General features: G+C 39.2%; 1 protein-coding gene across 1 annotated transcript in view; it reads left to right on the forward strand.

The window, feature by feature from the left end:
* Positions 1 to 26,874, forward strand: part of USP10 (ubiquitin specific peptidase 10) — a 47,653-nt gene that overhangs the window by 14,535 nt on the left and 6,244 nt on the right. Inside the window, exons 2-10 of the mRNA XM_059857443.1 lie at positions 4,932 to 5,000; positions 8,082 to 8,127; positions 12,541 to 13,566; positions 19,119 to 19,210; positions 20,728 to 20,837; positions 21,281 to 21,336; positions 22,522 to 22,625; positions 23,333 to 23,432; positions 24,961 to 25,141. Coding sequence (XP_059713426.1) covers positions 4,932 to 5,000; positions 8,082 to 8,127; positions 12,541 to 13,566; positions 19,119 to 19,210; positions 20,728 to 20,837; positions 21,281 to 21,336; positions 22,522 to 22,625; positions 23,333 to 23,432; positions 24,961 to 25,141 — 1,784 coding nt within the window. The remainder of the gene's footprint in view (positions 1 to 4,931; positions 5,001 to 8,081; positions 8,128 to 12,540; positions 13,567 to 19,118; positions 19,211 to 20,727; positions 20,838 to 21,280; positions 21,337 to 22,521; positions 22,626 to 23,332; positions 23,433 to 24,960; positions 25,142 to 26,874) is intronic.

The following is a 26,874-nucleotide window of genomic DNA, read 5'->3' on the forward strand; positions in this document are numbered from 1 at the left end:
ACAGTTGTAAGTGATTCTTTGACTGGTTGTTTTTAAGGATTTAGTTGTGTGGGTTTTTGAATAGTCCCAAGAGTATGACAGTATTTTGCACTCAATGTCCAAAGTTTATTGCAAAATCTTTATAGGTGCCAATAAGTCAAATAAATTAAATATGAATTTCTGGAACACCCATGGCACCAGCAGCCTCAGGAGAAAAGATGCCATTTTAGAATTGCATAAAGTATGTTTAATTTTGCAGGTTTTTCTTTAATTAATGTGCTGGTTGTTGTTAGTGTCAGTATCTGAAGGGAAGGATTTTTGGTATGTCCTGTGTAAAACTGCCTCATTTTCAGGTTTATTCAAGCATTGCTGGTTTTATTTTCATCCTTGGTCTCATACATGTGACATCTGCAAGAAGACATTCACATTTGAAAACTCCAGAAGTTCAGAACTCGTGTATGTTAAAGCCAGTGTTTAAAAGGAGGGTGGAAAGCAGCCCTTGTGAATAATTGTCTCTTTAAAGTGACTGGTTATGGAACCTCAGTATGGAAGATACTGGATGGAAAATACTTAAATACTTGATTGTGCACTGTAAGCAAGGCATTTTATTAAGTTGTTGCATGTTTGCTGACATTAGTTAAATCATGGGATTTTAGTGTGTTTTTTAGCACTGTACATCTCTGGTAAATGGTCACATTGGGTTACTGCTGAGAATTGCAGAATGGAATAGATCCATCAGTGTGTTTTGGGTTTGGAGGTGTTCATCCATCCCAGAGGAGAAGTTTGGTGGCCTTGATGAGGAATTGGAAAGGTAGCAGAAGTAGAGCTGCCCTGTGTTTCATCCCCTCTTTGCAAGAATTCCACAGAGCCCCATTGTTCCCACACACCCCTGCCTCCCCCCCAGAGGAGGTTTGCATTTCCCATCTGGTTTTTTATACAGTTGCAAGTGGAAGGTCACTGGGATGTGTTTGATACTGTTCTGGTCCTGCTTTTAACCTGTGACAGAAGTGCAGCTCCCCAGGCTGAGGTGTCCTGCGGGACCCTTGAGCACACTCAGTGCGGGGTCAGTGGTGGCTCTGCAGGGTTCAGTCACCCAGGGAGAGGCAGCAGTGAAATACCTGCTCCCAAACCCACCAGAGATTCCTTCCCAGGAGCCAGGACAGACAGACAGCTCTGAGAGAGGCTGTGGAGAGGGTTTGAAAGGAGAGGGAGGGCAGATGGGACTGAATTAAGCCTCTTAGGGATTAGGTATCTTTAAAAGAAAGTCTGGGGATACTGTTACAGTCGGAAATTTTCAGAACTTTCTCCCAGTGTTCTCTTTAGATTTTCTTCCACATTCAGTCTTGGTGTGAGACTGGAACTCCTAAGCTTTATCCATGTGCTCCTGTGAATGAACACTGACACCATTGACTGCTGTGTAACATGATTTTCAAGCAGCTGCATTTTTGTCTGAGGCTATAAATCAAAATCAGTTTTTGAAATCAGCAATTGAATGTTAATCAGTGTTAAAAAAATATATATATATATTTTGTCTTCAAATTTGTGTATAGCTATTAATTAAACCTCTTGATTTCACAGGTAATATTTATAAATATTTTGGGTTTGTATGTTGCCAGATTTTGTGTTACTGGTGGGAATTTGTGTTGCAGCCTGCGCCAGGTGAGCTCTGTGCTCACTCGGGGCTGTGCAGTTGTTGGTGCAGGTGAATGGCTGTTGCTGCCTTGGCACAGCAGTGATGGAGCAGCACAAGCAGCTTATCTCCAGCACAGCACAATCTCTCACCTGCTCCAGGGCTGACCCTGAGCTGTCTGTGTCTGACTCCCGCTGTTCCTTGGAGCTTGTGAAGTCTGTCTGTTACCTCCCATGGGGACCTTGAGGTGCTGTGACCTACATGGCCTGAGACTGGGACAGCATGGGGCAGCTAGCTGGGCATTAAGGGCATCAGTCTGATGCAGTTGTAATGGGTGTGTGTTTCTTACACACTTGAAAATGCTAAAATTGGAATTGAAATAATCTGAAACGAGTTTGGCCAAGCTTTTAACGTGTGCTGATGTATTTCTGGCATGTGTTAAAATGTTATTTATAGAGTGGGGGAGAAATTAATGCTGACTGTGAGTAGCTTGTGTAAGTAATTTAATTAAATGTTTGATGTTCCAAGCATTAGATTTTGTCAGTTTGGAAAAGAAGGCAACTTTGAGAATTTTGAGGTTGGGGGAGTAACTTTGAGGGTACAAACAAGTAGGGCTCCAAAAGCTCATGCTCATAATGAGGTTATTCTTGTAAGGGTGTGCTACTTTTTATAAGATGCTCTTCCTTAAAATTTTTTATTACTTGGACATTTAAGACGCTGTAAAACCTTCAAAATTTGAATTAATGGTACAGGGTAAGTAGTGCAGTAATGCTGATGCTGTTTTTGAACTAAACAAGTATTTTCTTACACGGGTAACTTGTAGAGTGCCAGATACACTGATTCCTTGGGATGGATGGACAGCAGGCAGAGAGTTACAGTATCTTCCAAATTGTTTAAAATACATCTTTTCCCCCTCTGAATCCTGTCTTTTTTTGGTAGGGGTTGTTATACTTGCCAAGGGATGTGCTATCGCAGTTCTTTTTCACTCGAGTGCACAGTTGTGTCTCAAAAAGGGTAGAAAATTCTGTCCAGCTTGCAGAAGTTATTTCTGGAGAGATGAGGCTGACTGGAGGCAGAGGAGGTTGGTTAAACTGGGCAGGTTTAATGTCATCAGTCCTTAAGTTTAAGGATTGATATCATCATGGCCTTAAGTTTATTTTGAAACATTATTTCTCTCAGTTATCGTGCAGGGATCTTTCAACTGGTGACTTAATGCTGGTGTGGTAAATTGGTAAATAAAAACAAATCAGATCAAATTCTGTTTATTTCAAGGCCAAATGGGATGGGTTTTTTGAGCTTTAGTCTGACCAGGATGAGATGTTGGTAATATTTAAGGTCCTGTTTTAAATTCCACAGGAAGAGTTGCATAGACACAAATTTCTCTAAATGAATACACCATTAAAAAAGTTAATTAATATAGTATTAATGATCACTTTGTTCAATTTTTGTCTTGTGGTTCCTTATTAAAAAAGAAGCTTAGAAAGACATACCAGGCCTGTGATACTTAGCTTAAAAATCTGGTTAATGAAATGACTGTATTATAATATTAGATGGAAAAATTAGGGTTGGATTTATGTAACTTTTAATAGACTACCCTTGAGATGATTGTTTTGTTCTGTGGCATGACAGCATCAAAAATACCTCATAAAACATAATTTTAGTGATGAGTCAGCAAGTGATTTTCTTCAGTTTGTTTTTGGACTGTGATAAATTCTAGTTCATATGTTGCTGAATAAATATGCCTTGGTTATACTGAAAGTATAAACCAAGTCTGAGTCCTATGCCAGGAGCTGTGAAGCCACTTGGGTACAATTTAGGGATCTGTTGGGTTTGGTGTTGGATTCTCCCTTGGTGGGCAGCAGTTGGCTGAGGGAAGAGTTTTTGAAGCATTAAATATTTAACTGTGTTTCACCCTTTGAATCACAGATGTTCCAGTTTGTTTTGACTGTTTGAGTTGTTTGTAGTCTAAAACAGATTACATTACTAGTTTTTTAAAAAACCTGAAGGCAATTAAAACGGGCACACTCTGCCACACGTGAAAGTGGTGTGTATATAAATCACTTTTTGTGTAAGAAAAGGGTGGTTTGTAATTGCTGGGGAATTTGGCTTTCAGTTAAGCTTTGAGATTTATGAATGTAGATGGCTGTGAGTCATGTAAACAGCAAGTTCCTTTGGAATAAACCACCTCAAGTCTGGAAAAAAATCCTGTGATTGGGTTATTGTGTGTGGCAGCAGCCTGCACTTCAGAAGAGATGATTTCCCGGATTTCAGGAATTCTTTTCTCTGGCTCAGCTCCCACTCTGGTTGTTGTGTCTCGATAGAGCCAAGCTAAGGATTTACCACAGGCAAGACTCAACACTGCTGAAAAAGCTTTCCTGGTGGGAGGGTGGAGGAGAGCAGAGAATTGTCCAGAATGGGCCTGGGAGAACATGGAGATAAATGGGCGTGGGGGCTGTGATGTGCTGGGCCAGACTGACCTGCTTCTATGCCATGGTTTTCAGTCCTCTTTGTCAATTCTGTCAGTTTATTCAGCTCCTTCTTGAACTTCTTTCTGTCCCTAATATCTCTGTCCTGAATGTTTGGGTGTTATTCAGTCAATTACAGCTGGAGCCAACAGCTCAGGCTTTTTTATTGGGAAACTTTTTTTTTCTGTAAATTAAATTTCTCATTTTAGTGTAATTTTCTTTAGGTCTTGTTAGGTACTGTTTACTTCTCGTTAGGTACTGTTTTTCAGAGAGTATCTAGATGCAAAGTATCTGAAAAGCTGCAGGAGGATGATGTTGGGGAAAGACGTTTTATTTTAGGTTTGTTATGGAGAGTTTCAGGCACAGGAATAACAGGATTGATGATTTTTGTGTGTTTTCCTACACCTGAGCAGGTTCAGTTCTCTGTACCCTCAAGTACACTTAGTCATGTGGAACCCCTCAGTTTAGCACAACTCTGGAGAAATAATTCTTGGGTTTTTTTCTTTTTGTGAGGGGTGGGTTTAGAAGGCAAACCAGCCTTTGCCTGGAGCTTGTATGAACTGATGCAGCTGCACCCAAAACATGGTTTTATACTGGTCACAGGATGAGGAGCAGTTTGTGATCACCTGCCATGGGAATCTGAAGGAAATGCTTTGTTTACATTTTCAGAGCCTAAAGTTCTTTGGTAAAGATGTAGGAAGGAACCAAGATGGGAGTTAGGATGCAAGGTAGAGTTTCTGACTCCCAGCACATGGGTCTTTTTCAATTCTAGTATCCTCATGGATTTTAATATGAATTTATTAATTGTATTGAATATAAATAGTTCTTTAACAAAGATCATTCTCTTTTATTTTTAGTATATTTTTGGGGAGTTCAGCCCTGATGAATTTAATCAGTTCTTTGTGACTCCACGATGCTCTGTTGAGGTAAGATCTACTTTAAACTTGTTTTAGAAATAACATTTTGAAGCTCCATCTCTGTGTGAATTTGAAATACAACAATTCAAATATTTGTCATTCACTCGGCTTGCTAATTTACAAACTGAAAATTTTATTCAATAGTCTTCTTTCCATGTATGTGGATATTAAGTCAATAGACATAAATTAATGATTCCAGTTTCTGCTTGTCATCTTTCAGAGCTGGACTAGCTGACAGTAGTGGTGGGATGTTGATGATAAATTTTCCAGCCCTGTACCTCAGTTTTTACTGGTTTTTTAAAGAGGTGGATACTGAGAACTTTCCCAGCAGAGTTCTTTGTTGTAAGGTGGGCTCCTAAGCCTTGGGGAGCCTTTGGAAGCACAGGGATTGTTAATATTTTTGGCCAGGTGGAGCACTGCTGCCCCTCAGAGCTGTGCTCACAGACAAGGCTGTGTGTGAGGTCTGAGAAATGCATTAATAATGAACTAATTAGTGACAGAGAGAACCACAGAGTGGGAACAGTTGTCTTTGTGTGTTGGAGTTCATTACATACTCACACGGTATTGTAGGCTCTTATTCTCTGTAGTCCTTGGTAGACAATCATGAAACCATTTTCCTTTATAGGGAGGAGTTTTATCCCATTGTCCTCATCTCCAGACTTGAAAAATCATTTTCCTCTGGGTCCATTTCCATGTATTTCCTCCAGACATTTCCATTGAGACATTTCAGTCATGCTTCCATCCTGCCCTCTCAACATAAAGGAAACAAACACTCGAGCTGTAGATGGGGAAATCCTTTTGTCACAGTTTACAAACCATTGTTAATGTGACTTTACTTTCCTGTAGCTTAATTTTCCAAGGGTAATTAGTGTAATAAACTGCTGAACAATGAAAGGGCACGAAGGGAATGGGGTGGGGTGAGGAGTGAGGGAAGTTCAGAAAGGAAAAAGAGCATTTGTTTTTTGGGGGGAGAGCTGTGTCTCTGGTCTGTGGGAAGCAGAAGAGATCTTTAGGTAATTCCTGTTAGCTGTGATGATCCTGCTGTTCTCCCACCATAGTTGCAGTCACAGCAGTGGGACATTTTCATCCCATATAGTGTCACCTGAAGTGCCCCCATCAGCCTTTTCAACACTTACTTTGGGGATGATGAAAATGTCATATTTTGATTTGTGCAAAGCTGTTCCAAAGTCTGAACCTGCAGCACCAGCACCAGTGTGACTTCATTTTCTCAGTGTACCACTTACTGGTTAGCTGTCAGAATAAAGAGCTGTTCAACAATGTTCCTCAAGTTTGTCCTTGATCTGGTTCACTTCAATGTTTTAATTACCTGGATGATGAAATAAAAATGATGCTTATTAGTTTTGCACTAATTGGTGTAAAAAATTGGTCTGAAAAAGGCAGGGTGAAACTCAAGAAGGATGAGCCAGAGCTGATAATGCTGCAGTGATGTTTGACACACATTGTGCTGGGGACAGTCCCCACATGGGCTGCCATCCCTCTGAGGTCCCTTAACCACACAGCCGAGGGGGACTGGCAAGGGAGCAGTTCAGGCTAAAGGGAAATAGAGATTGGGTATTGGGAAAAAGTTTTTTACAGAAAGAGTGATAAAGTTCTGGGATGGCTGCTTGGGGAGATGGTTGAGTCCCCATCCCAAGCCTGGATGTGGCACTGGGTGCCAGGGTTTGGTTGAGTTGGGGCTGGGTTGGACTTGATGATCTTGAAGGTCTCTTCCAGCCTGGTGATTCTGTTGTCTAAAATGTCCCTTTTGCATGTGACATTTTTAACAGGTGTTCTGTCTCATACCTGTTGGCTGGGATGGTTCACATGACTCAGGTGTATGGAACAAGTCAGCTTTGCAAGAGTGCTGTTGATTAATCTGATATGTTGGGGACCAAGAGGCTGACTGCTTTTTTAAAATCTTATTCTCTGAAGGTCTTTGCTTTGGATAAAAACAAAAATTGTAAGGTGTATCATAAACTGTTTGTTATAGACAATTAGAGTAATTTTTTTAGCTCTAAGTAAAATTATATTGAACCTGTGTTCAAAATTAATATGGAGCTTGACCCACTGATTCTCATTTTTGCTTTGAAAAGATGATATATTAAGATGTATTTGGTTTGAAAAGATGATATATTAAGATGTATTGAGGTTCATAAATGGGTTTCCAGCATGTGGGGGTTTTGTATACTTTTGCAGTGGAATTTTAGGAATATTTTTTGCTGTTTCTGATGCACTGGTGTCTGCAGTGCATTAAAAAGTGAGTATGTGTAGCTTAGGGAATTGAAAACTTCAATAAAGAAATCTTTTATTTGTTACAGCATTGGAGTTATTTAGAATAGCATTGTAAACTGCCCCTGTCCCCTCAGTGTTGTGTCTCCCACTGCAGAACCAGTTCCATGTTTTCCAGGAGCTGCTGGAATGCAGTGTGGCAATGGCTGCCAGTTCTGCAGGCACAGGAGAAGCTTTCAGCTGCTCAGGAGGTTTAGGGGCAAGTGAGGGGGGTTAGGAATTGCCCACCTGTGGTTACACCATGGCAAGGGTCCTGTCATTCCTGATTCCATAAAAAGGTGGCAGTGTCTATACAGGAGTTAGCCACACCCTGTGCTGTGGGTACTTCACGCTTGGGCTGATCAATGTGTTCAAGAACCCACCTTAGCTGAGACATCCCAAGGGCCACACTGGAGCAGGTTGAGAGTGAAAAGGTCTAGGTGTGATTGTTGGCTGTGCAAAGGTTTGTTTCATTCGTTCCCAATTTGGTCTGTCTTCAGCTTTTGTCTAAAAAGAGGATATGTTGCTCATGAGCTGATGAAGAAAGATGCTGGGAGGTGAATTGCTTGAGAGGTTGGTGAGCCTGTAGTGTGTAACCAAGATTATCTTTATCTCTCAGTACTTGTGGTAATCTGCAAGGACACCTGAAGCTGCAGTGGGATTTGATAAATATAGAAGCATGAGTTCAAGGCATCCTCTCCAAAAATCAAATCTCAATTATGATGTTATTTTTAAAGGATTTGGATGTTTCATATGAAACTGATATGAAATGTTCATAGATTTGCTTTGCCTTTAAATAAGTTTCATTTCTTTTTTGTACAGCTCCCCCCATACAATGAAACAGTTTCATGTGGTATTAAATCCACAGGTAAGTTTCATGATGGTAAGAAATCAAGAATTTTTTTTTTTTAAAACTTCAAGGTTGTGACACTTTCCTGAGATTTACTGTAACCTCTCTTTAATTACAATTGTTACAACTTGCTCAGCACCTACACAGGCATATATTAGGCAGGTCAGATTTTTAAACTTTACTGAATGATACCTGTGAGAGGTTTTGAAAACCCTGCATTGAACTTCAGCTAATTAAAGTGGACATCTTATTCCTCCTTCACTGTGCTGCCACATAGTCAGAGTCCTGTGGAAACTCTGCAGGATGTGGCTATGAAAATGAGGGGGGCTGAAGAGCCATAGCATGAGTATTTTCTAACAATTGCAGCAAGACTGCTCTGCAAGCAGTGCTCTGCTCTGTGCTCCCTTTGACTCTTGTTTCTGCCTGGCTTGGCTATTTTTCTGGTTTGTTTTTTTTTTTAATGTCTTGATGAAGGTGTGACTTGATGTAAAACTAAATTAGAGTTCCCTTTTCAAAGCTGTAACACTCACAGGTCTCCTCTGCCTCAACCCCAAAACCTGGCCTTACTTCAGAGTTGCAAGAAGTGCACAGGTAGGTGGGAGCTGCCCTAGGATCCTCACTCTGAATAGTTTCAACCAAACTTCCACAGAATTTTAAGCAGCAAGTGAATCAGTTTTTGAAGCAGAGAGCAAGCTGAGGCATAGATGTATATGAAAATGACTCCAGGTCTCCTTGGAAAATCATGGAAATATCTGACTGAACATTTCTCAAAAATGCTCAGAAGAGGACCAAACTACACCTTAGTGTTTAAGCACCCCTGATCATTGTGCTTAAAGACTTTGGCCTTCCTTTTGAAGATAAACAAGATAGTCAGTCAGAAGGAAAGAAGGACCACAGGTCTCATTTGAGAGCAGATCAGCAGCACTTCTGACAATTCAGGAGTTTTATTTAGTACAGGACCAGTTTTAGGACCCTGAGTAGTTCTAAATAGGAGTTGGAAAGGTTCTTTAAAAAGACCATATGGTTTGAATTGTCTGTTGGTGACAGGGGCATCCATTCATATATTTCTTTGTCTAACTAGATTTAAGTTTTGTTCTTTCAGACTGAGATTTTAATGTTCACAAGCCATACAGAAAGATGGTTTGTACAAATGTCTTTCAGATCATTCCTAGACCTTGAGAGAACCCCTCCCAGCCCTGAGATTAGGTAATGACAGCAAATTAGGTTTTGCTTGAAAAATGTCTTTAACAATCTTGCACTCTACTGTGCATGCACATTGTCACTGTGATGGCTGCATAGGAGGCTGTGCAAACTAAACTGGAATGCTTGGTTATGCAGAATATTTGTATTTTTATATGGTGACACACACTTATCATGTTACCATTCCCCATAGTCTTCATTTTTTTCTGTACTTACCTTCAGTGTTTAACTTTATTACAAAGTCAGAATATCTGTTAACACCTACTAGGAGTAATCAAATCATGGCTTAAGCTCTAATATGCAGAACTCTGTTCACACTAATTAGTACTGTGCATTCACAGATTTTGGGGTTGTACATAGACTGTCCTTGGAGCATCTGTTGGTGCTTGTTTCAATATGTGTGCCATGTTGTTCATGGCACAGAAATCTGTTTCAGTCCATTCAGAAATAGAGCTGTGAACTAGATTGAAACAAAGATGCCCTGAAGCAAAGTGGAAAGTCAAAACAAATAAGAAAAAAAATTACCTCTTATTTTTCTCAAATGAACTTGACACAGTCTTACAGCAAATGAGCTTCTGCCAGTCATTCCACAGACTAACTGTACAGTAGCTGCTGGTATTGATTATTCTAATCCTGCTGTAAGGTGCAAGGATTAATTGCTCAGCTGTAACTTCCTGATTTGTGTGTTAAAAGCTACAACATCAGTTCTGCTCTTGGCAAGGTTTCAGCCTATGATGATCTGTAAGGGATGTATTCTGTTTTCTGCTCCCCACTAGCCCTGAGTGGGCTCTTGTGATTATTTAGTGTACAATAAACTGATAAATTCACCAAAACTAGAAAAAAAGCTCCCTTAGATGATTTTTGCCAGGTTAGTTCTGGGTCACACAAGTGCTGGGAGCTTGCTGGGAAGCGAGGAGCAGGACAGGGGTACAGAGGTGACAGCTTTTACCTTGGCCTCTGATTGACTTGACTCACCCATGGAGGGAAACCACATTCTTTGTTTTGAAGCAATTGCTATTTTCTTGAACTTGGATTTTGGAAAAGAAGTAGTCAGGAATTATTTGAACTGGCAGGGATTTGAAATGTGCCCAGTAATTCATTTGTTTCAAGGCTGGAGGAATATTGGGTGTTACCAATTGTTGCCTGTGCTTTGTGCTGTTGTAACAAAGGTAGAAAGAACCATAAACAGATGAACTAATGAAAATGGTTTTGTTGTGGATTTAGATCACATAAAGCCCCCAAAACTTTGCATTTGCACTCAGATGAAGCAGTTTGGAGCTATGTGTGCACAGCCAGCTCAGGCTCTGTGGCATTGCCAACCCCTGGGGCAGGAGGTGCTGCCTGAGCTCTCCCAGTGCACACCAGACACAGCTTCCCCCTCCCTGGCTCCAGGCTGCTGATTTTTCAAAAAGGAACTTCAGCCCTCTCTTCTGGGTGCTGATGCCTCATCAGTGATTGCAGAAGTGGTTGGTGAATGGCAGGCAGGGTGTTAAAAATGCTTTCTCACAGGGAGAGGGGGGAAAAGAATTAGAAATTTAGAAATTTGAAATTCACTCTCTTCCTAAGATGATTTAGAGAAACCAGATGTGTGTGGAATTTTTACCCTTTTTTATTCTTAAAAACTTTTCTTTAGTCTGTCTAGCAGCAAGATTGAAGTTGGTATGTGACCTGTTTGCTTCTCATATAGTCAGATTAAAAGATCAATGCAGAAAAGCAATTAACATCTTTGTAATTTGTTCATTAAGTCATTACACATTGGTATTGCATGGATAAGTCAGACCTCAGCACACATTGTATGTTTGTTACTCTTCATGTGATATTAAAAAATGCAGATGCTTGTTCCTTTCACATTTTTTAAAGCTGAACTATTTCTTAGCAGATTTTTCTAGAGAACATCCAGAACTGCAAAACTTTTAAATTGACAGTCATATATCAAAATATTCCCTACTAGATTGTTTTTCCAGAGGTTTATTTCTGTAGGTGTGTGAATAACTTTTTTTCTGGGAACTTTTAGTTGCTTTTTGTTGTGTTTAAAAAAACAACCACCTCATTTTTAGTGAGTCTGTGATGTACTTGTTGATGTCATGTATAATGTAAGTGTCACAAAATCTTAAAAGTTTAGTGCTGTATCCACATAATTCCTTTGGAATTAATACCTAGTGGTGTTTGGTTCTGTAGTAAGGCTTTAAAAATTGGAAATGTGTATTTGAGCCCCCATCGTTAAGGAAACACAAAATGAAATGTCTTTGAAACAGCAACATGCATATCATAAAGACCTGTAGAGCTTGAAAATGCCAGCTTACCTTCAAAATTCCTGAAACTGTTTCATTAATTTTATGTCTTTACTCAGTAGTTACAGGAATAGTTGTAGCTGAAGTGTTCAATGTTGCCACTTATGACACATACATTATAACAATAAATAAATTCCAGGAAATTGCAGAACTTGGTGGCTGAAAATATTTCCTGATGCTACAGCCTGCCATGAGAATATTTCTTTAGTTCCAGGGCAAATAAATAAATCAATAAAATGAAAAAAAAAACAGTTCATAAGTTTTCAGTGCAATTCCTGTGTACAAGTTGAATGCTGATTTATGTTGAGGAATGTGTTGTGTTTTGGGTCATAAAATCCTGGATATCATTACTCTGGCCTGGTAATACATTTGTGATAAAATTAAAGAAGTTATAAATGAGCCTGGAGCTTTAATTGTGGTGTTCCATGCAATTAATAAATATGTTTTTCAGTTATGTTTGGTTGTGATAAGTCCCACCAGAAAAACCAAACCCAGCCCCTCAAAAAGCAAACCTCACATATGGAAAAGTTAAAAAGGGAGAAGCTTGGATTTTGTAATTGTCACTTAAACAGAACGACTTGAAAAAAACATGGAATTAGGTGTTACACCATATTTCGTAGGCAATTATCCAGTAATTAACTTAATACAGATTATTCCTATAGACCTTGAACTTTAATAGTTTTTCTTACGAGGGGAATTTAATAGGAACTATGTGCAGGATTTGGAAATTGCATAACTGGCTAAGAAAGCCTGAATCATGCTCTGCTGTCTTTAAGAAAATGATCTTTTGAAAGTTGTCATGGTTGAGAATGAGAATTCCTTTTGTTTGGGGAGTACTTTGTTTTCTGAGTTATGGGTAAATAGGAGAGTATTTTTCTTGCTTTTGTAGCTTTTTGATTCAGTGTGATTCTCTGACTGAGATTTGCTTTCTCTTGTCTAGGGGAAGAGTATCAGAGAATTGAATTTGGTGTTAATGAAGTCATCGAGACTCAGTCATCTGTCCTGAATAACACTGACTACAGTATTTCCAGTACTCTGAATCCTCAGGCTCCAGAATTCATTCTCAGCTGTGCACCTGCTCAGAAAACCCCAGATGATGCTCTCAGCGACACAAACTACAACTCCATTGACTGCCAGTTCAGTGACCCCACCCTGGCTCTGGACAGCGGCTCCAACGCCGAAAACGACGCCTTGGCTGGGGGCCTCGGGCAGAGGGAGCGGAAGAAGAAGAAAAAAAGACCCCCCGGATACTACAGTTACTTGGAAGATGTCCCCGACGGCGTGGCTGCCCCGGAGGCGCTGGTGAACGGCCACGCCTCGGCCGCGGGACTCAACAGCCTGAGCGCGGAGGACACGGAGCTGGCAGGAGACCTCCCCTCGCTGGCCACGCCGAGGACTTGCAGCAGCCCCGCCAGCTCCGTGGACTTCCTGGCCGGAGCTGCGTGTGCCGAGCCCGGCCCCGGCGCCGCAGCCCCCGGCAGGACTGCCGGGCAGCCCGAGGTATGCCGCCTTGCTCATTCTGAACAGTTCTGCCTCCCCCCGGAGGCCGTCAGAGAGAGCCCCCTAAGGACAGCTGGTGTACAGGCTTATGCTGGTACTGATACTACTGAAACTCTTGGCGTTACTAATGGACAAACACTTGAATCCTCTGGGGAGGACACAGCTGCCAATGGGGTAGAATTGCACACTGTGGAAAGCACTGACTCAGACCAAGCTAAGCCTGAGGAAGCTTCACCTACTACTGAGGCAACGGTCCCGCTTGCAGGATCAGTCCCTGTTAATCAGCCTGCAAAATCGTGGGCTAGTCTTTTTCACAATTCCAAGCCCTCTGCTTCCACATCTGTGGTCTATGTTGAGACTAAGTATACCCCTCCTGCCACCTCTCCTCTGGTCCCTGAAAAACAGGTTGAAGTCAAAGAGGGACCTGTTCCAGTTTCAGAGGATCCCGTAGCCATAAAGATTGCAGGTATAGTTAATATACACGAGTGGATGTTACTCTGCAAGGGTATTAGCTCTGCTTGTAAACAGGAGCGTGCAGTATTGATAGAGAACATTCCTCTGGTAATGAGCTGACTGTTCAAACACTGCGTGAAGGATGCCATTTGAATTAGGCAGTTTGTATCCCCCTGAGTAAACATTCCTAGCAGGCATTGCCATGTCATTATCCCAGATACAGGGAAACTATTGCTGCTTGTCAAACAACTTGTCAAACAGTCTGTGGAAGTGATCTGTGGTTTCAAATAGGCTGCGTGCTGTTACAAAAAGGAGAATATGTTAGGTTTGTTCAGAAAATGGTGTGTTACATTATCCAGTATTTACAATTTTGTAGTATTCCATTACAAGAAGAGTATTGCTGTGTTTATACCAAAGTAGCTGAAATTCCTGGGCACTAAACAGCAGTTGAAGTGTACTGGCAGCATAGGTCTTGCTTCAGAAATTTCAGTTCAGCAAATACATTTACTAATATGCTTCTTGAGGGGTCTGTCCTTCCAATGTAACCATTATAAACAGATTGCTGTATCCATAACCAATGCTAGCTGTTCCCAGTTCAAGAATAACCCTAAGGAACTGTCCAGAGGGGACATCAGGCTAGGAAAGGAGTGATATAAAAGCTTTGACTCTTGGTCCTAATGGGAAGGGCTAGAAACTGCAGGAGGCTGGCTGTGCAGATTCAGCCAGAAATGGTGAAGTTCTCCCAGCCTGGGTGCATTTGGTGTCACTGACTCACCACTGTTGGAACCAAAGGAATTATTTTAAATCTGTGAAGTGGTCAGTGTGTGAGAGGGCTTTGTGCAGAGTCCTGCTGTTTATGCTACAAGCTAATTTACAGGTACAATGCTGTTATGAAAGTGACAGCTTCAAGTCAGGTTTCCACTCTGAACAGAAGCTGACCTGGAGATGATGTTCAGAGTGCCCAGAATTGTGTGCTGCCTCTCCTCCCCTCCTTACTCAGCAATGGTTTCATTACTCAGAGCTGTCTGTTGAGGGAAAAGCTGTCAGAATAATTTATATTTCAGTGTGTTTTCCACTTAGTTGTCACAAACGCTGTGTTAAAGCAATATATATATATATATATATATATACACAAAGAAGACAGGTGGTTACAGTCTGTATGAACCCATGTGGAGAATGTTGTCTTAAAAATCTCAAGCTGTCATTTGGTAAAGATTTTTAGCTTAAAACTGTTTTGTGACCATCATAAAGCTGAGGTTGCTTGCCATAAATGGAAAAAGTTTTTTCCTCTTGTCCAAGTTGTTCCAGCTGTGACTTAACTTTCTAGACTTTCACTGTTTCTGTACTATTTTTTGCCACCAGGTGGGAGCAGAGCTTTTTATTTTGTCTTCACTGTAGTAAAAGACAAATGTAACTTTTACCAAGTTTTCTTCTACACCTTCACTATTAGCTTGCTCTTTGGGCGAGAAGTATTCTTGAGTATAGATAAAAGGAATTCATCTGCTCATTGTAGCTGATTTAGGTAGGAGTTATTGCTGCAATTCCTGCAATTCAGATGCTGCTGATTTTGGTGTGAAATGTTTACTTGAATGCCATGTGATCAGTGCTTTGCTCTGTGGAAAAAGGTGGTTTTCTTTATTTTCTTTATATGTACTTGAGTTCTCTGTCCTGTTTGGAAAACAGGTACCTGAGTGCTTTGTTCATCCACCCACGTTCAGAAATGTGTTAAAAGAACTTCACTTCATGATTTCCAGACAGATCATTAGCTCTGTTCTGTAGATACTTAATTTCAAATCTCCTGCCTTGGTCATCACTCTGTGAGGGTCTGTGTGTTCTCAGGTGTGTTCCTTGTTTTTCCTGTGGCTGAGTTGAGATCCCCCTGTTGGATTTGCTGGGAATTCAGCAGCTTCAGCTCATGCCAGTGGGAATGAATATTTGACCACAACTACCATGGGGTGCTGGACACAGGTAAACTCTACACCTGAAGTATCTTGAGTTAGCAGGCAAAATTAACAAATCCAATTAACAACCCAGTGCTGGAGTGCCAAGGTCCTTCTGCACAGTTCTTATTTAGAACAGCTACTCAGCACACAAGAAGAGAAGTTGCTTTTCCAGGGACAAATTGTTGGTTTGTACTTCAATTTCAGCAGTTATTACAAGGGAGGCTAATGATTCACAGACACCCTGAAGATAATTTAATGCTGCTTAATTCAGCCTGCAGAGATCTGTGGTTCCTTTAGCCTCAAAGACAGAAGCTACACGAGGTAAGGAGGTGATGAGGACTAGAAAATAAATAGAACAGACAAATTTCATGTTAATCTTGATGAGAAACAAATACAGAAGAGGTTAATTCTAGCAAGTGTCCAAGATGTGTCTGCTGTGCAGGTGCTGCACTTGAATGTGTAGAAAGGGCCAAGTGCAGTAATTATGCACCACAGCCTATTTTAGATGCTAGGACAAACATTTTAATAATTATTATCTCAGGGATAGTAAGGTCATAAATTATATTGGTAAAAAATATGATTCTTCAAGGCTTTACTTGCCACATTTCACAGTTGGTCCCCTGTGATTATAACCTGATAATTAATAATGCCTTATATTGTGTTGGAAATAAGCTAAGGAAATAAGTGATTGGAAAAATACCAATTCTCTGAGTAGTCTTATAACTCTTCTTTGCTGGTCTTAGGAAAAATTGCAGTGAGAGAATCTAAAACAATTTTCTGAATCGTGTTCTCTTGCAGTGTTTTCACTGTGGGTGATGGAGGTAACAGTGCCCATAAAATCTGTTTACAGAAGGCAGGATTTCAGATGAATCAAACAACAGAAACTTTTGAGATCTGGCTAAATCTGGAATGATTTTAAATTAGGAGGAAGGGAATCCAATAAATGCAAGTATGGAAGGCCCCAGAGCAGAAACCAAATGCAGGTACAATGTGAAGAACTAATGGTAGACATATTAGAGAAAAAGATCTGGAAGTTCTAGGGAATTGATGAGTGTCTTTAGTAGAGCTGAAGAAGACAAAGTTTCTTTTCCCCAGCGTGTGTTAATACCAATATTTACATGAAATACATGGAAAATAACTAATTCTGCTGTTGAGAACTTGATGCAATGGCAGTCTTTGGGCATTCCTTCTGAAGGAATATTTCATGGTGCAGCAGCAAAAATGGAAATAAGATTTAAAAACCATGTGAGCAAACATGAAATATTCAGAGTTGATTTGTCTCAGATGATGTTGTTGGCACAAGCATTTACCATGGTTGTAAATCCAAATTTACAAAACAAATTCATAAAGAAGATGGTGATTCACAGTTCTGCCAAGGCTAGTGATGAAATAAAATTAATTCAGATTGTAAGAAAGGTGTTTCAGTGTTAGATAGTAGATGATTTTTTTTCTCATTGTAAAGGTAGGTAAATGCTAGAGCAAGGAGTTGTGGAGACATCCAGGGTCTGGGGGTTTTATAATCTTCAGAAATGCAACCTTTTGTACATTCAAACTGCATTCTTACAGAAATGTTTTTGTTTAGGGTCATCCAGCAATGTTGTCCTGGGATTTTTTAGGAATTGTCCAGATTTGAGGAAAGATCAGAGTGACAGAGACAATATTCTCTAAATCAGGGCACTAAGCCAAGTGTTCAGCTCCTGACTTGTAACCACCCTTATCTCTTCAGCATGGACACCATATCCACGGGGCTTCTCTTGCCTTAAACTCGGGATTTGCTTTGTTAGGAAATCACCTTACTAAAAAAAAATTGAGAGGTAATTGTAATAACAAAACCCAATAAGTAAACTTCAGCCAAATGCTTTGTGTTTACCAACAGAAATATCTAAACACTTCCTCATTTCACAAATCATTACCCTCCAAAAGAAATAAGTTTTCTTGGTGATGACATGAGCTTTCCAACAGGTTTGAAATTTTAAGATTTTCTCATGGTTGTCAGTCTGTTTTTCTTCTGATGCACTTGTAAAAGTTCTTTGGTTCCTGTGTGTTAGCTGTAAGCTGGAGATGTGCTGTTGGGTATAATTGCTGTAGACAAACCCAAGTCTTTGTTAAGAAGCAAAACTCCCAGGAATGGCACTGGAGCTGTTCACAAAGCAGCTTTGTGACCACAAGAGGATGCTAAAGGTCCTCTTAATATCTTTATTGAGCATTATGCATAAATGGGGAAGAAAAGAGTTAATGTAAGAAGTTATTGATAGACATGAAAAATAGAAACTTTTTCTGTTACTTTTATCCTTATTTTCAACAATGATGAATTATGTTAACAGAAATATCGTGTGTGAACACAGTGCAGATGTTGCTATCTGACAATACATTCTGAAGTACTTTAGCAGTAATTTAATAACATATTTTAGCCTTCACTAGAAAAGAATCTTATTCTGCATCTGTGCTACCTCATCTTCCATTTTACATTTCTTTGCTGTCTGCTCTTTCAGGTGGCACGTTCTTTATGTAATAGACAACTGAATTAAACTTTTTTTTTTTTGGTCAATTTTGTTTGTTTAGGACTGATGTTATCTGCAGGAAATATGATCTTATAGATAGGGAGAAAGCTTGGCAGCAGAAGGATGTGGTTTTTGTTTGCAGTTCTGCCATGTCCTCTGCTTACTTTCAGCTTTTGTACCTACATCATGTTATTTTATCTTTTTGGTCCTGTAGTGAACAACTCAAATTCTTTCAGTTTATAGCATATAAGAGCTTTAGAGCCCTTCACATTTATTATAAAAAAAATAACCCCACTGGTACACAATTGCTATATTTACTTGCAGTTTGTATTTTGTCTTGTATACACCTTATTTTGCAAGTTTAAAGAATATGAGCTCCAATATTTTCTTTGAACAGTTCTTATTTAGGTTTCTAAATAACAGGTCAGGATTCCTGGAAAAGCTCCCTTTGTTGCTCTTGGTTTCATAACTGGGACAGACTAATGTGCAGTGGTTTCTAAGTTTTCAGTTTGGGTTTTGAAAGCAGGAAAGAGTAGGAATTACATTATGTAAGGCTGTTATCTCGTAGATTTTGAAAATGTTAAATAAAACTGTGTAAAAATGTTAAATGGAACTGTGTATTCTGAAGAGCAGAGCACATCAGCCTGTATGTGCACTGAGATGATTTTGTTGTAAGATAGGGGATGGTGAAACTTCTGAACTGAGACTGCTGCATTGGCTTCATCCCTCTTCAAAGCAGAAGAATGTGGGAAATACTTCACAAAACCGGTGACAAGTGATTCCAGCTAATGGCATTTTATATCTGTGTATGTATCTATGTAGCAATGTAAATAAAATATCTGGATTTAGGAAAACAAACACCCAGATCAATAGGTCTTGCTTTGGAATGACAGTGATCAGTTTTGTATCAGCATCTCCTGCTCTGAATCCCTGGATCTTCGGTGGAAGAAGAACGTCTGGTTTGGAATGGGAGCAGTGGGTAAATGGAGTGGAAATCATCTGCTGAAGGTTCTGGGAATCTTGTTCATTGATTTGAATTCCTGTGTAATGCTGCAGCAGATACTTGTTTGATGGTCACGAGAGTTTTGTTGATGCTCAATTTACTGTTTCTCATTCTGCAGAAATACTGGAAAATGTAAGACTAATACATAAACCAGTGTCTTTGCAACCCCGAGGGCTGATCAACAAAGGAAACTGGTGCTACATCAATGCTGTATCCTTCCCTGGGAAAAAATTAGTGCTCTTAAGTTGATATTTTTATATTATATCTGTCAGAGTTGTTTTGGATTGTTCTGGTAAGTATTTTCTAAAAGTGTTTTGTTTTCCCAGATCCTGCTCCTGTGGTTAAAATGTTGAAGTGTAGCAGCCAGAAATCCAGGGGGATTTTGGATCATTGAATCTGGTGTGCAGGGTTCCCCTGCAATCCTGTTTGCAGTTTGTTACCTGTGTCAAAATATTTCAGACCTGTAACTTCTCCTGACTGAAACCCTTGTGATTTCTAGCAATATTTCCCCATGACTCTGTGCATCCATTTAAATGTTTATTTCTCCTTTGCACTTGAAGTAACTGTTCTTACACTTGGGCTTTGTTTTGCAGTTTTAAGTGGATCATTTGGGTTTGTGCTGAGCAGGTTGTCACTGTTGTCTTCTCTGTGTAAAGCAGCATTTAATTTAAATTAATCCTACTCCAGGCTTACATATGGAAGATGAGTTTGCTCTTAATGAATTGGAGTTGTATTCCCCTGCAAAAATAACTTGTACCCTGAGGAACAGAAAGCACCGTCCCTCCATGGTATAATATGATAATAATAAAAATATTAATAATTAAGAAAAATCATCTCCCATGTCAGCAAGGTGACACTTGGGATATTTCTAGTGCTGGGACTGCTAGTGAAAAATGTTAACACCAGTTTCAACACTGATCATGGCAGATCCTCATAAACTATTTCTAGGCCAACAGCTGTGCCTTAAATAAGGCTTTTATCTTACATAACCAGTTCTGCACATTTGGTTATATACACTATATATCTTAGCTCCCCTTTTTTCAGTCTTGAAGTTTTACATTGCAATTTATTACTCAGTTTTTGCACATTGTAGGGGGATCAGATTAATCTCTCTTCAACTGTTAAAAGCAATGCCTTATTTTGTCATTTCCCTCCAGTTTTTTCGTGCATTTTTTCTGTTCACTGCTCTCACCTAGTTGTGATGTTTAAATTTAGAGTATCATTCTTCCAGCATACCTGGAGTTTTCCAGGTTGCTCCCAACTCTTTGCAGTGCAGATTGTCTCACATCTCAGCAGGTTTTGCTTTGGTTGCAGGGGTGACTCAGTACCTTTAAGTTTCAGCTGGTTTCTTCCATTCTTCTCAGAAAAAGTGTTCCAGATTATCTCCTGCCAAATGGTTAATTCTCTAAAGTCCTTCCTATGAAAGTTCATTTCCTCTCCTGTTCCTGGATGAAATGTTTCCTTACCCATGAATTAAAGTTTTTGCCATGATTAAAATGTCAGTGAAATCACTGCATGTTCCAAGATGCTGGTTTTTTTTAATACAACTTCTGTACAATATTGGTTAATGTTGTGATAAAGCTTCATCCTCTTTTCCAGTTAAATTCTTGGTTTGATCTACCTACTAAAAATTCAGCTCTGTTTTCCCTATGGTTTTGCATATAATTGAAAATTTGGTTAATACACAGATGCCATTTCCTGCATATTTCCTTAATGCCACTGCATAGACCCTGCAAGCCTTGGTTGCTTGCCCTCCAATGTATCATTTAATGAAGTCCATTCCAATGTATTCCAAATCGCAGAGGCCGTGCACCTCCACACCAATGCTAGACAGTTTGTAAGTAGCTTGGGGAAAAAGGAATCAGACTCTGGGATCTGGCTAAACTCATTCAGAAATACCTAACAATGGCTGTTGATAGAAGCTCATACGTGTCCAGAAGTTTTTCGTGTGTTTTTGGGTGGCACTTTTAGAATGAAGTTGGTGTTTTTTACAAGTGCTTGGATTGTCAAGGAAGAGGATTCCTGTTGCCTTGGGACTATCACTTTTGTGTAGTGTTTAATGTGCAAAAATGAACTGTGAGAGGTGCAAGGACCAGCCCAACACCTGGGTTTCACTGCAATGATCAGGTGGATTTTTATGTCTGAACTTCACCCAGATTGCTGTGATATTCTTTGATTTTGTTTTGTTTGGCAGTCAGAATGACAATGTTCTAATTTTATTATTTGTTTTTCGAAGTGTTAAATTGCTGCTCATGTCCAATTGCTTCCCTTCTGTTTCAGTGTTCGTTTAATGAATGAGTTCACTAATATGCCTGTACCTCCTAAAGCAAAGCAAGGTGAGTGGGAGCAGGGGCACAGAGCAGAACATGGGGAGAAGCCTGTGGGGTAAAGGTGTGCTGGAGGGGAGGTTTTGCACCTTGGATTTTTTCCTTCTGTTTGGTGGACCAAGTGTAGAAGTGCAGTAAGAACAGTTTTTGTTGAAGGTTCACTCAGTTGTGAAGATGCCTTCTAAGAAAATGCCCTTTCTAAGAAAATCAGTTGATACTCCCTATATTTTCCTCCACTTCCTTCCTTCCGTAGTTCCAGCTTTGTTTATCAGATTGCTCAGTTCTGCTTCTTAAATCCTGATCACTCACTGATTTGGAATAAAATGGGCCCATAACAGGTCCCTTAAGCCCTTGGAGATTGCCTGCAGGAATATTATCCTGGCTTCTGATTCCAGTGGGAAAACTTCAGACATATCTGATTTCTCCTAATACATATTTAGGCTCAGTGCTGATTATGGAGTGAGGAATAGCATATTTTTTGATGCAAATAAATGATCTTAAAGGTTTCAGTTGTTTAATCTTCATTTTAAGCCAAGTCTGTTGTATTGCAAACTTGTAGAAACAAGCACATTCCTGAAACTATTCTTTATGTAACATGATAAGGAAATATCAGGAGGAGCTGGTTGTTCCAGTGATTTCCAAACAGTTCAGACATTTCTGTGGTTTCTTTCTGTGAAACAAATCTTACTGGCTTATGCAACTTATTTTACTTGTAGGTCATTTTCTTGGGTAGTTTTCAAGTACAGTTCTGAAGCCTTGTATTGCCATTAGGTGGAACTTTTTGTCAGGCTGTTCTTGGGGTTTTTATTTATTTTTATGAGCAAAAGTGATCTGTTAGAGAGTGAATTTTTGCAGATACACAGAAGGGTTAAGGACCTATTCTTCAATTACAAAAGAAAGGCAAAAATGCAAATATCACTAAAAGTGTTCTTTTATGATGGCTGTTGATATTCTTGTTAATCTTCTTAGAACTTTTCCTGACTGTCTGTGACTTTATGTAGGGTGTTATGTTTCAAAGCAATAAGAGTTGTATCTTATAACTTCTGAGCTCAAGACCCCAAAATTAGAATTAAACCATTAGTAAAAAAAGTGCTGGACTCTAAAACTAGTGATGTGTGAAGAGACTTCTAAGGTACAATGTAAAAAAACTCTTTTATTTATTATTACTTACCTGAATTCTCTTTCACCTTGCAGCTTTAGGTGATAAAATAGTGAGAGACATCCGGCCAGGAGCTGCCTTTGAACCAACCTACATTTACAGGCTCTTGACGGTTATAAAGTCAAGTCTGTCAGAAAAGGTGGGACTTCACATCCTTGACTGGTGCAACTGCATTGCAGGGCACTTCCTCAAACCTGTGCAAAGCCAAACCTCAGGCTCTGCTCAAATGCCACTAAAATCAGCTCCTTCAGAGCTCATGGTAATGAGGCTCGACTGTCTTGGGACCTGAATTACAGGAAAATCTTAATTACAGGTTTGGCAGTTTGATATGTCAGAATAATGGGAAAATTACTGTTGGAATGGAACATCTCTTTTTATAATGGAGCTACCAATTGATTTACATTTGAGAATTGAGCAGTTGTTCATTTTTATGAGGAAATCAGCTGAGACTGATTGAAGGTCAGATTAATTTCAATATAAAGAAAAGATAATAATTCAAACCATCCTTTGATTTGGCCTTGGCTTGACAGCAACTTTTAATAGTGGCTGCAAAAGAATTGGGGAGAGAAAAATTCCTGCTCACAAATTACATGGAATTTTTACGGAGAAAAATGCAGAATTCTTGTAGCCATTGTGGAACTGATGCTGCTTAGCTGAGTTTGGGTTTAACTGGTTAAAAAAAGAGTTTGTCTTATAGTAAAATGTAAACTTTATTTGACATAACTTCAGACTGAGTAGTTGCTAAATTTATAGGAGAATGCGTTATTTGTTTAGTGTCATGATCCTTCTGTTAAAAGGAAAGCATGAAAATATCATAGAATTAATTGAAAAAAATATTTTGTTCAGGGCAGGCAAGAGGATGCTGAAGAATACTTGGGATTTATCCTCAATGGACTACATGAAGAAATGCTGACCCTCAAGAAACTTCTCTCTCCACATAATGAAAGTTAGTGGAGTTTTGGTTTTTTTTTTTTTTTTTTTTTTTTTTAATAGCAAACAGTTAATTTCAAATACTGTTTTTGTGTGGTGATTCCATAATACAGAGTAGTGCTTGGAGTGGAGATTGAGATAGGGACACAACGCCATGTTTTAGAGGATTGGGAAATAAGCAAATCATATTTTGGTAAAATCTGGATACAGTGAGTCCATTCTGCCCAGTTTGTGAATGATCTGAAGAGTTACTGGGTTTCTGGAAAGGCATCATGGTTCTTTCAATACTCTGAGTTGTAAGTCACATCCCTGGTTCTCCTAAACAACAAAACTCAATATTACACATTTTTCTGAGCCCAGCTGAACATTATTTGGCGCTAACTAGTTATCAGTCTTGTTTGTCATTTATAATACGTGCAATGTTAGTGGTTTTTGACTCTCCATGGGAGTTCAAAAGTACATCAGTGTCTTTTTCACTGATCTCTAAACCAACTGTTAAGATCTTTCTTTTTCTATCAAATACAAACCAAGATACTAAATTATATGAAAATTCTTACTGACAAAGTTGGAGGAGAATTTGGTTTGAAAGAATTACTAGAATTTGTCTGCAGAGTAAAATGTCATTTTATAGAGTCTTTAGCTTGAACCCCCTTTACAAATAAAATCCTGCAACCCGTAGCCAAGTAAGAATTCAGATCACTAGTTACTCAATTTCTCTTTAGTAGAGTTAATTTTTTAGGATATAAAGTCATACCATATTTTGTTCCTTAGCTGTGTGCAGTTTATAACCTGAATTTGGCACAGGCTGGGAAAATATTTGCTAAGCCTTGGGTTCCCTGTAAAATACCTGTGCAGAAAAGGAGTTGTATTTAATAATGGCATAATTCTGTTGCCAGAATAACACTTGACTTTCTAATTTTCTACCCCATAAATTTACTACTAAAAATATGTCAAACTTTGCTATTTACATACAGTCATCAGTGAGCTGCCTTCTGTTAATACATGGATGTGTTATGCAGGGAGCAAACCTGGAATATGCTTGTTCTTTTTTTTAAATTTAAAAAAAAATGTTTTTTATATTAAAATGGTTATGCAATCTTTTGGGGTTTTATATGGGATTTACTGAGAATTATTTGGGGATTTTTTGGGGAATTTTTTGGGATGTATTGGGAGTTTTTTGGTTTATTTTTAAGGGATTTTTGGGGGACTTTTTGATAATTTTTAGTGAATTTTTAGCAATTTTGGGGAGATTTTATGGTAATTCATAAAATATTTTTAGGGGATTTTTGGGCATTTTTTTGGATTTTTAATGGGATTTATTGAGATTTTTTTTAATGGGATTTATTGGAAATTTTTGGGGGGATTTTTATAGAATTTTTGGGGAATTTTTTGTGGATTTTTGTAAACATTTTATCCTCAAAAAATTATTTGTATTGTTGTTTTTGCCTTTTATATTGGGTTTTTTTACCTTTCAGATCCTTTTTCTGCCTGGATCTTTATTGGTCCATGTGTCTGACATTGTGTTTTCCCCTTGTCACTTGCAGAAGTGTCGGTGTCCAACGGCCCCGAGGCTCAGAGTGTCCCCAAGGAGGAGGAGCAGGAGGAGCAGGGGGAGGGCAGCGAGGATGAGTGGGAGCAGGTGGGACCCCGCAACAAATCCTCGGTCACTCGCCAGGCTGACTTTGTGCAGACTCCAATCACTGATATTTTTGGTGGTCACATAAGGTACAGTACTCAGTCCTACAAGTTCTTGACTTGCAGTGGTTGAAATCTTTTAAAATGTCTTGAATGAACTGACTGTTGTGAGTACCCAAGTCCTGAATTGCATGTGGAAAAGAAGTTTGGAGTATTTGTACTTTGAATGTTGTCTAAAGAATTCCAAAGCATTTTAGAGCTGCCTAATTTTTATGAGCTCTGAAGAGTCTCATCTCATGGTATAAGTAAAGATACTGAGAGAGAATGAGATCTGGACAGTAAAACAATGAACTGAAACATAAAACTGTGACTTTTAGCTTTTTCAGACCCTTTGTGCTTCCCAGAGAAAGCTGTGTTTAATAGTAAGGAAAATGTTAAAGGCAAAAGAAGTCTGGAAAAATGTAAATTGTTACAAGATGTTCCTGGAATGAAAAGAATGTGGCATATCACTTCTGTGCAGGTCTGGTACCAGACAAAGGCAGAAAGGAGAATCTGAATATTTTTTGGAAAGGAAACCTCCTGACTTGTTTGGAGAGATGTATAATTTAAAATGAAAGCAAAGTAAACACTTGCTAAAAACATACAGCAAAACAAAACTGCTAGACTTGAAGAATTATTTTTAAATTGGAGACAGACACTTAATTGCTGGTGTTTGACCTTCTCTGTGTTGCCAGATATTGAGTCTAGAAGTGTGAATAATGTGGGCTAGTGCCTTCTGCCTTGGAAATGCTCTGAAATTATTTATTCTTCTGGGTTTTGAGCCAGACAGCTGGTAAATAAAATTATATTTTCCATAGAATTTTGCAGACAGATGTTTGTAGGTATTGATGGAGTCCTGCATCAATGGTTCACATACCCAAGGTGCTGTTAATACCCCAGGTATATTTACCCAGAATTTGTCACAATTGTTTAGATATCTACAGGATTCCATCAGTTTTTATAATAAAAATACTGAGATGATGGCAGTTTTCTGTAGAAGTCCACAAAAAAAAAAAAAAAAAAAAGAGAAAAAGCAAAGGTAAAACTGGAAAAAGGGAAAACCTTGCACTGGGCAGCAGAACCACAGGATCCAATCCAACATCTGCTGGCACCACATCCACTTTATTTATCCTTCACACCTGGGCACAACTCACCACAGAAACAGCATCCCCTGGGATGTGGGAAAGCTTCATCCTCGGGGTGGAGATAGGAAGGGCTGAATATAAAACTGCCAGTAGAATTCCACTAAATGAAAGCTTCAGAAACTGGAAAAATCCAATGGGAAAAGCACTGAGGAAAAGATGATTTAAATTGGCATCTTTTGGCTGAGGAAACTTCAGGCTTGGGAGTTTCTAGGCTGTCCTTGGGAGGCTTGAGTCTATTAAATGTCTATTTAGGCTTAATTACTTAAAAACCCCAGCCTATAAAGCCTTGCTAAGCAACATGAGGCTTAAGTGGGAAAGTACAAAGTTTTCCTGGGAATTCTTGCAGTGCTTGAGTAATTTTTTATTGAAAATGATGGATTTTCCCATGTCCTGCTGAGATTTGTAATTATTCTATCTAGGGGCATGGTTACAGAGAAATCATAGCCCAGTGAAGGTTTTGCTATCAAATAGATTTCTGCATCTCTTGTGAAGAAAATATCCTGAGGAGGTGTTGCAATATAATTTCTGCTTTTTAAAACAAAAGTGCTGCTGTTCATGCATTTTCTTCCTCTAAAGGAGATATATTTGCCAGTATGAAGCTGCACTGGCTTTGTGTTGGTGCTTCAGGGCTTTGCCTTG

Source organism: Haemorhous mexicanus, chromosome 12 (genome assembly GCF_027477595.1).
Source record: "Haemorhous mexicanus isolate bHaeMex1 chromosome 12, bHaeMex1.pri, whole genome shotgun sequence".
Classification (NCBI taxonomy): domain Eukaryota; kingdom Metazoa; phylum Chordata; class Aves; order Passeriformes; family Fringillidae; genus Haemorhous; species Haemorhous mexicanus.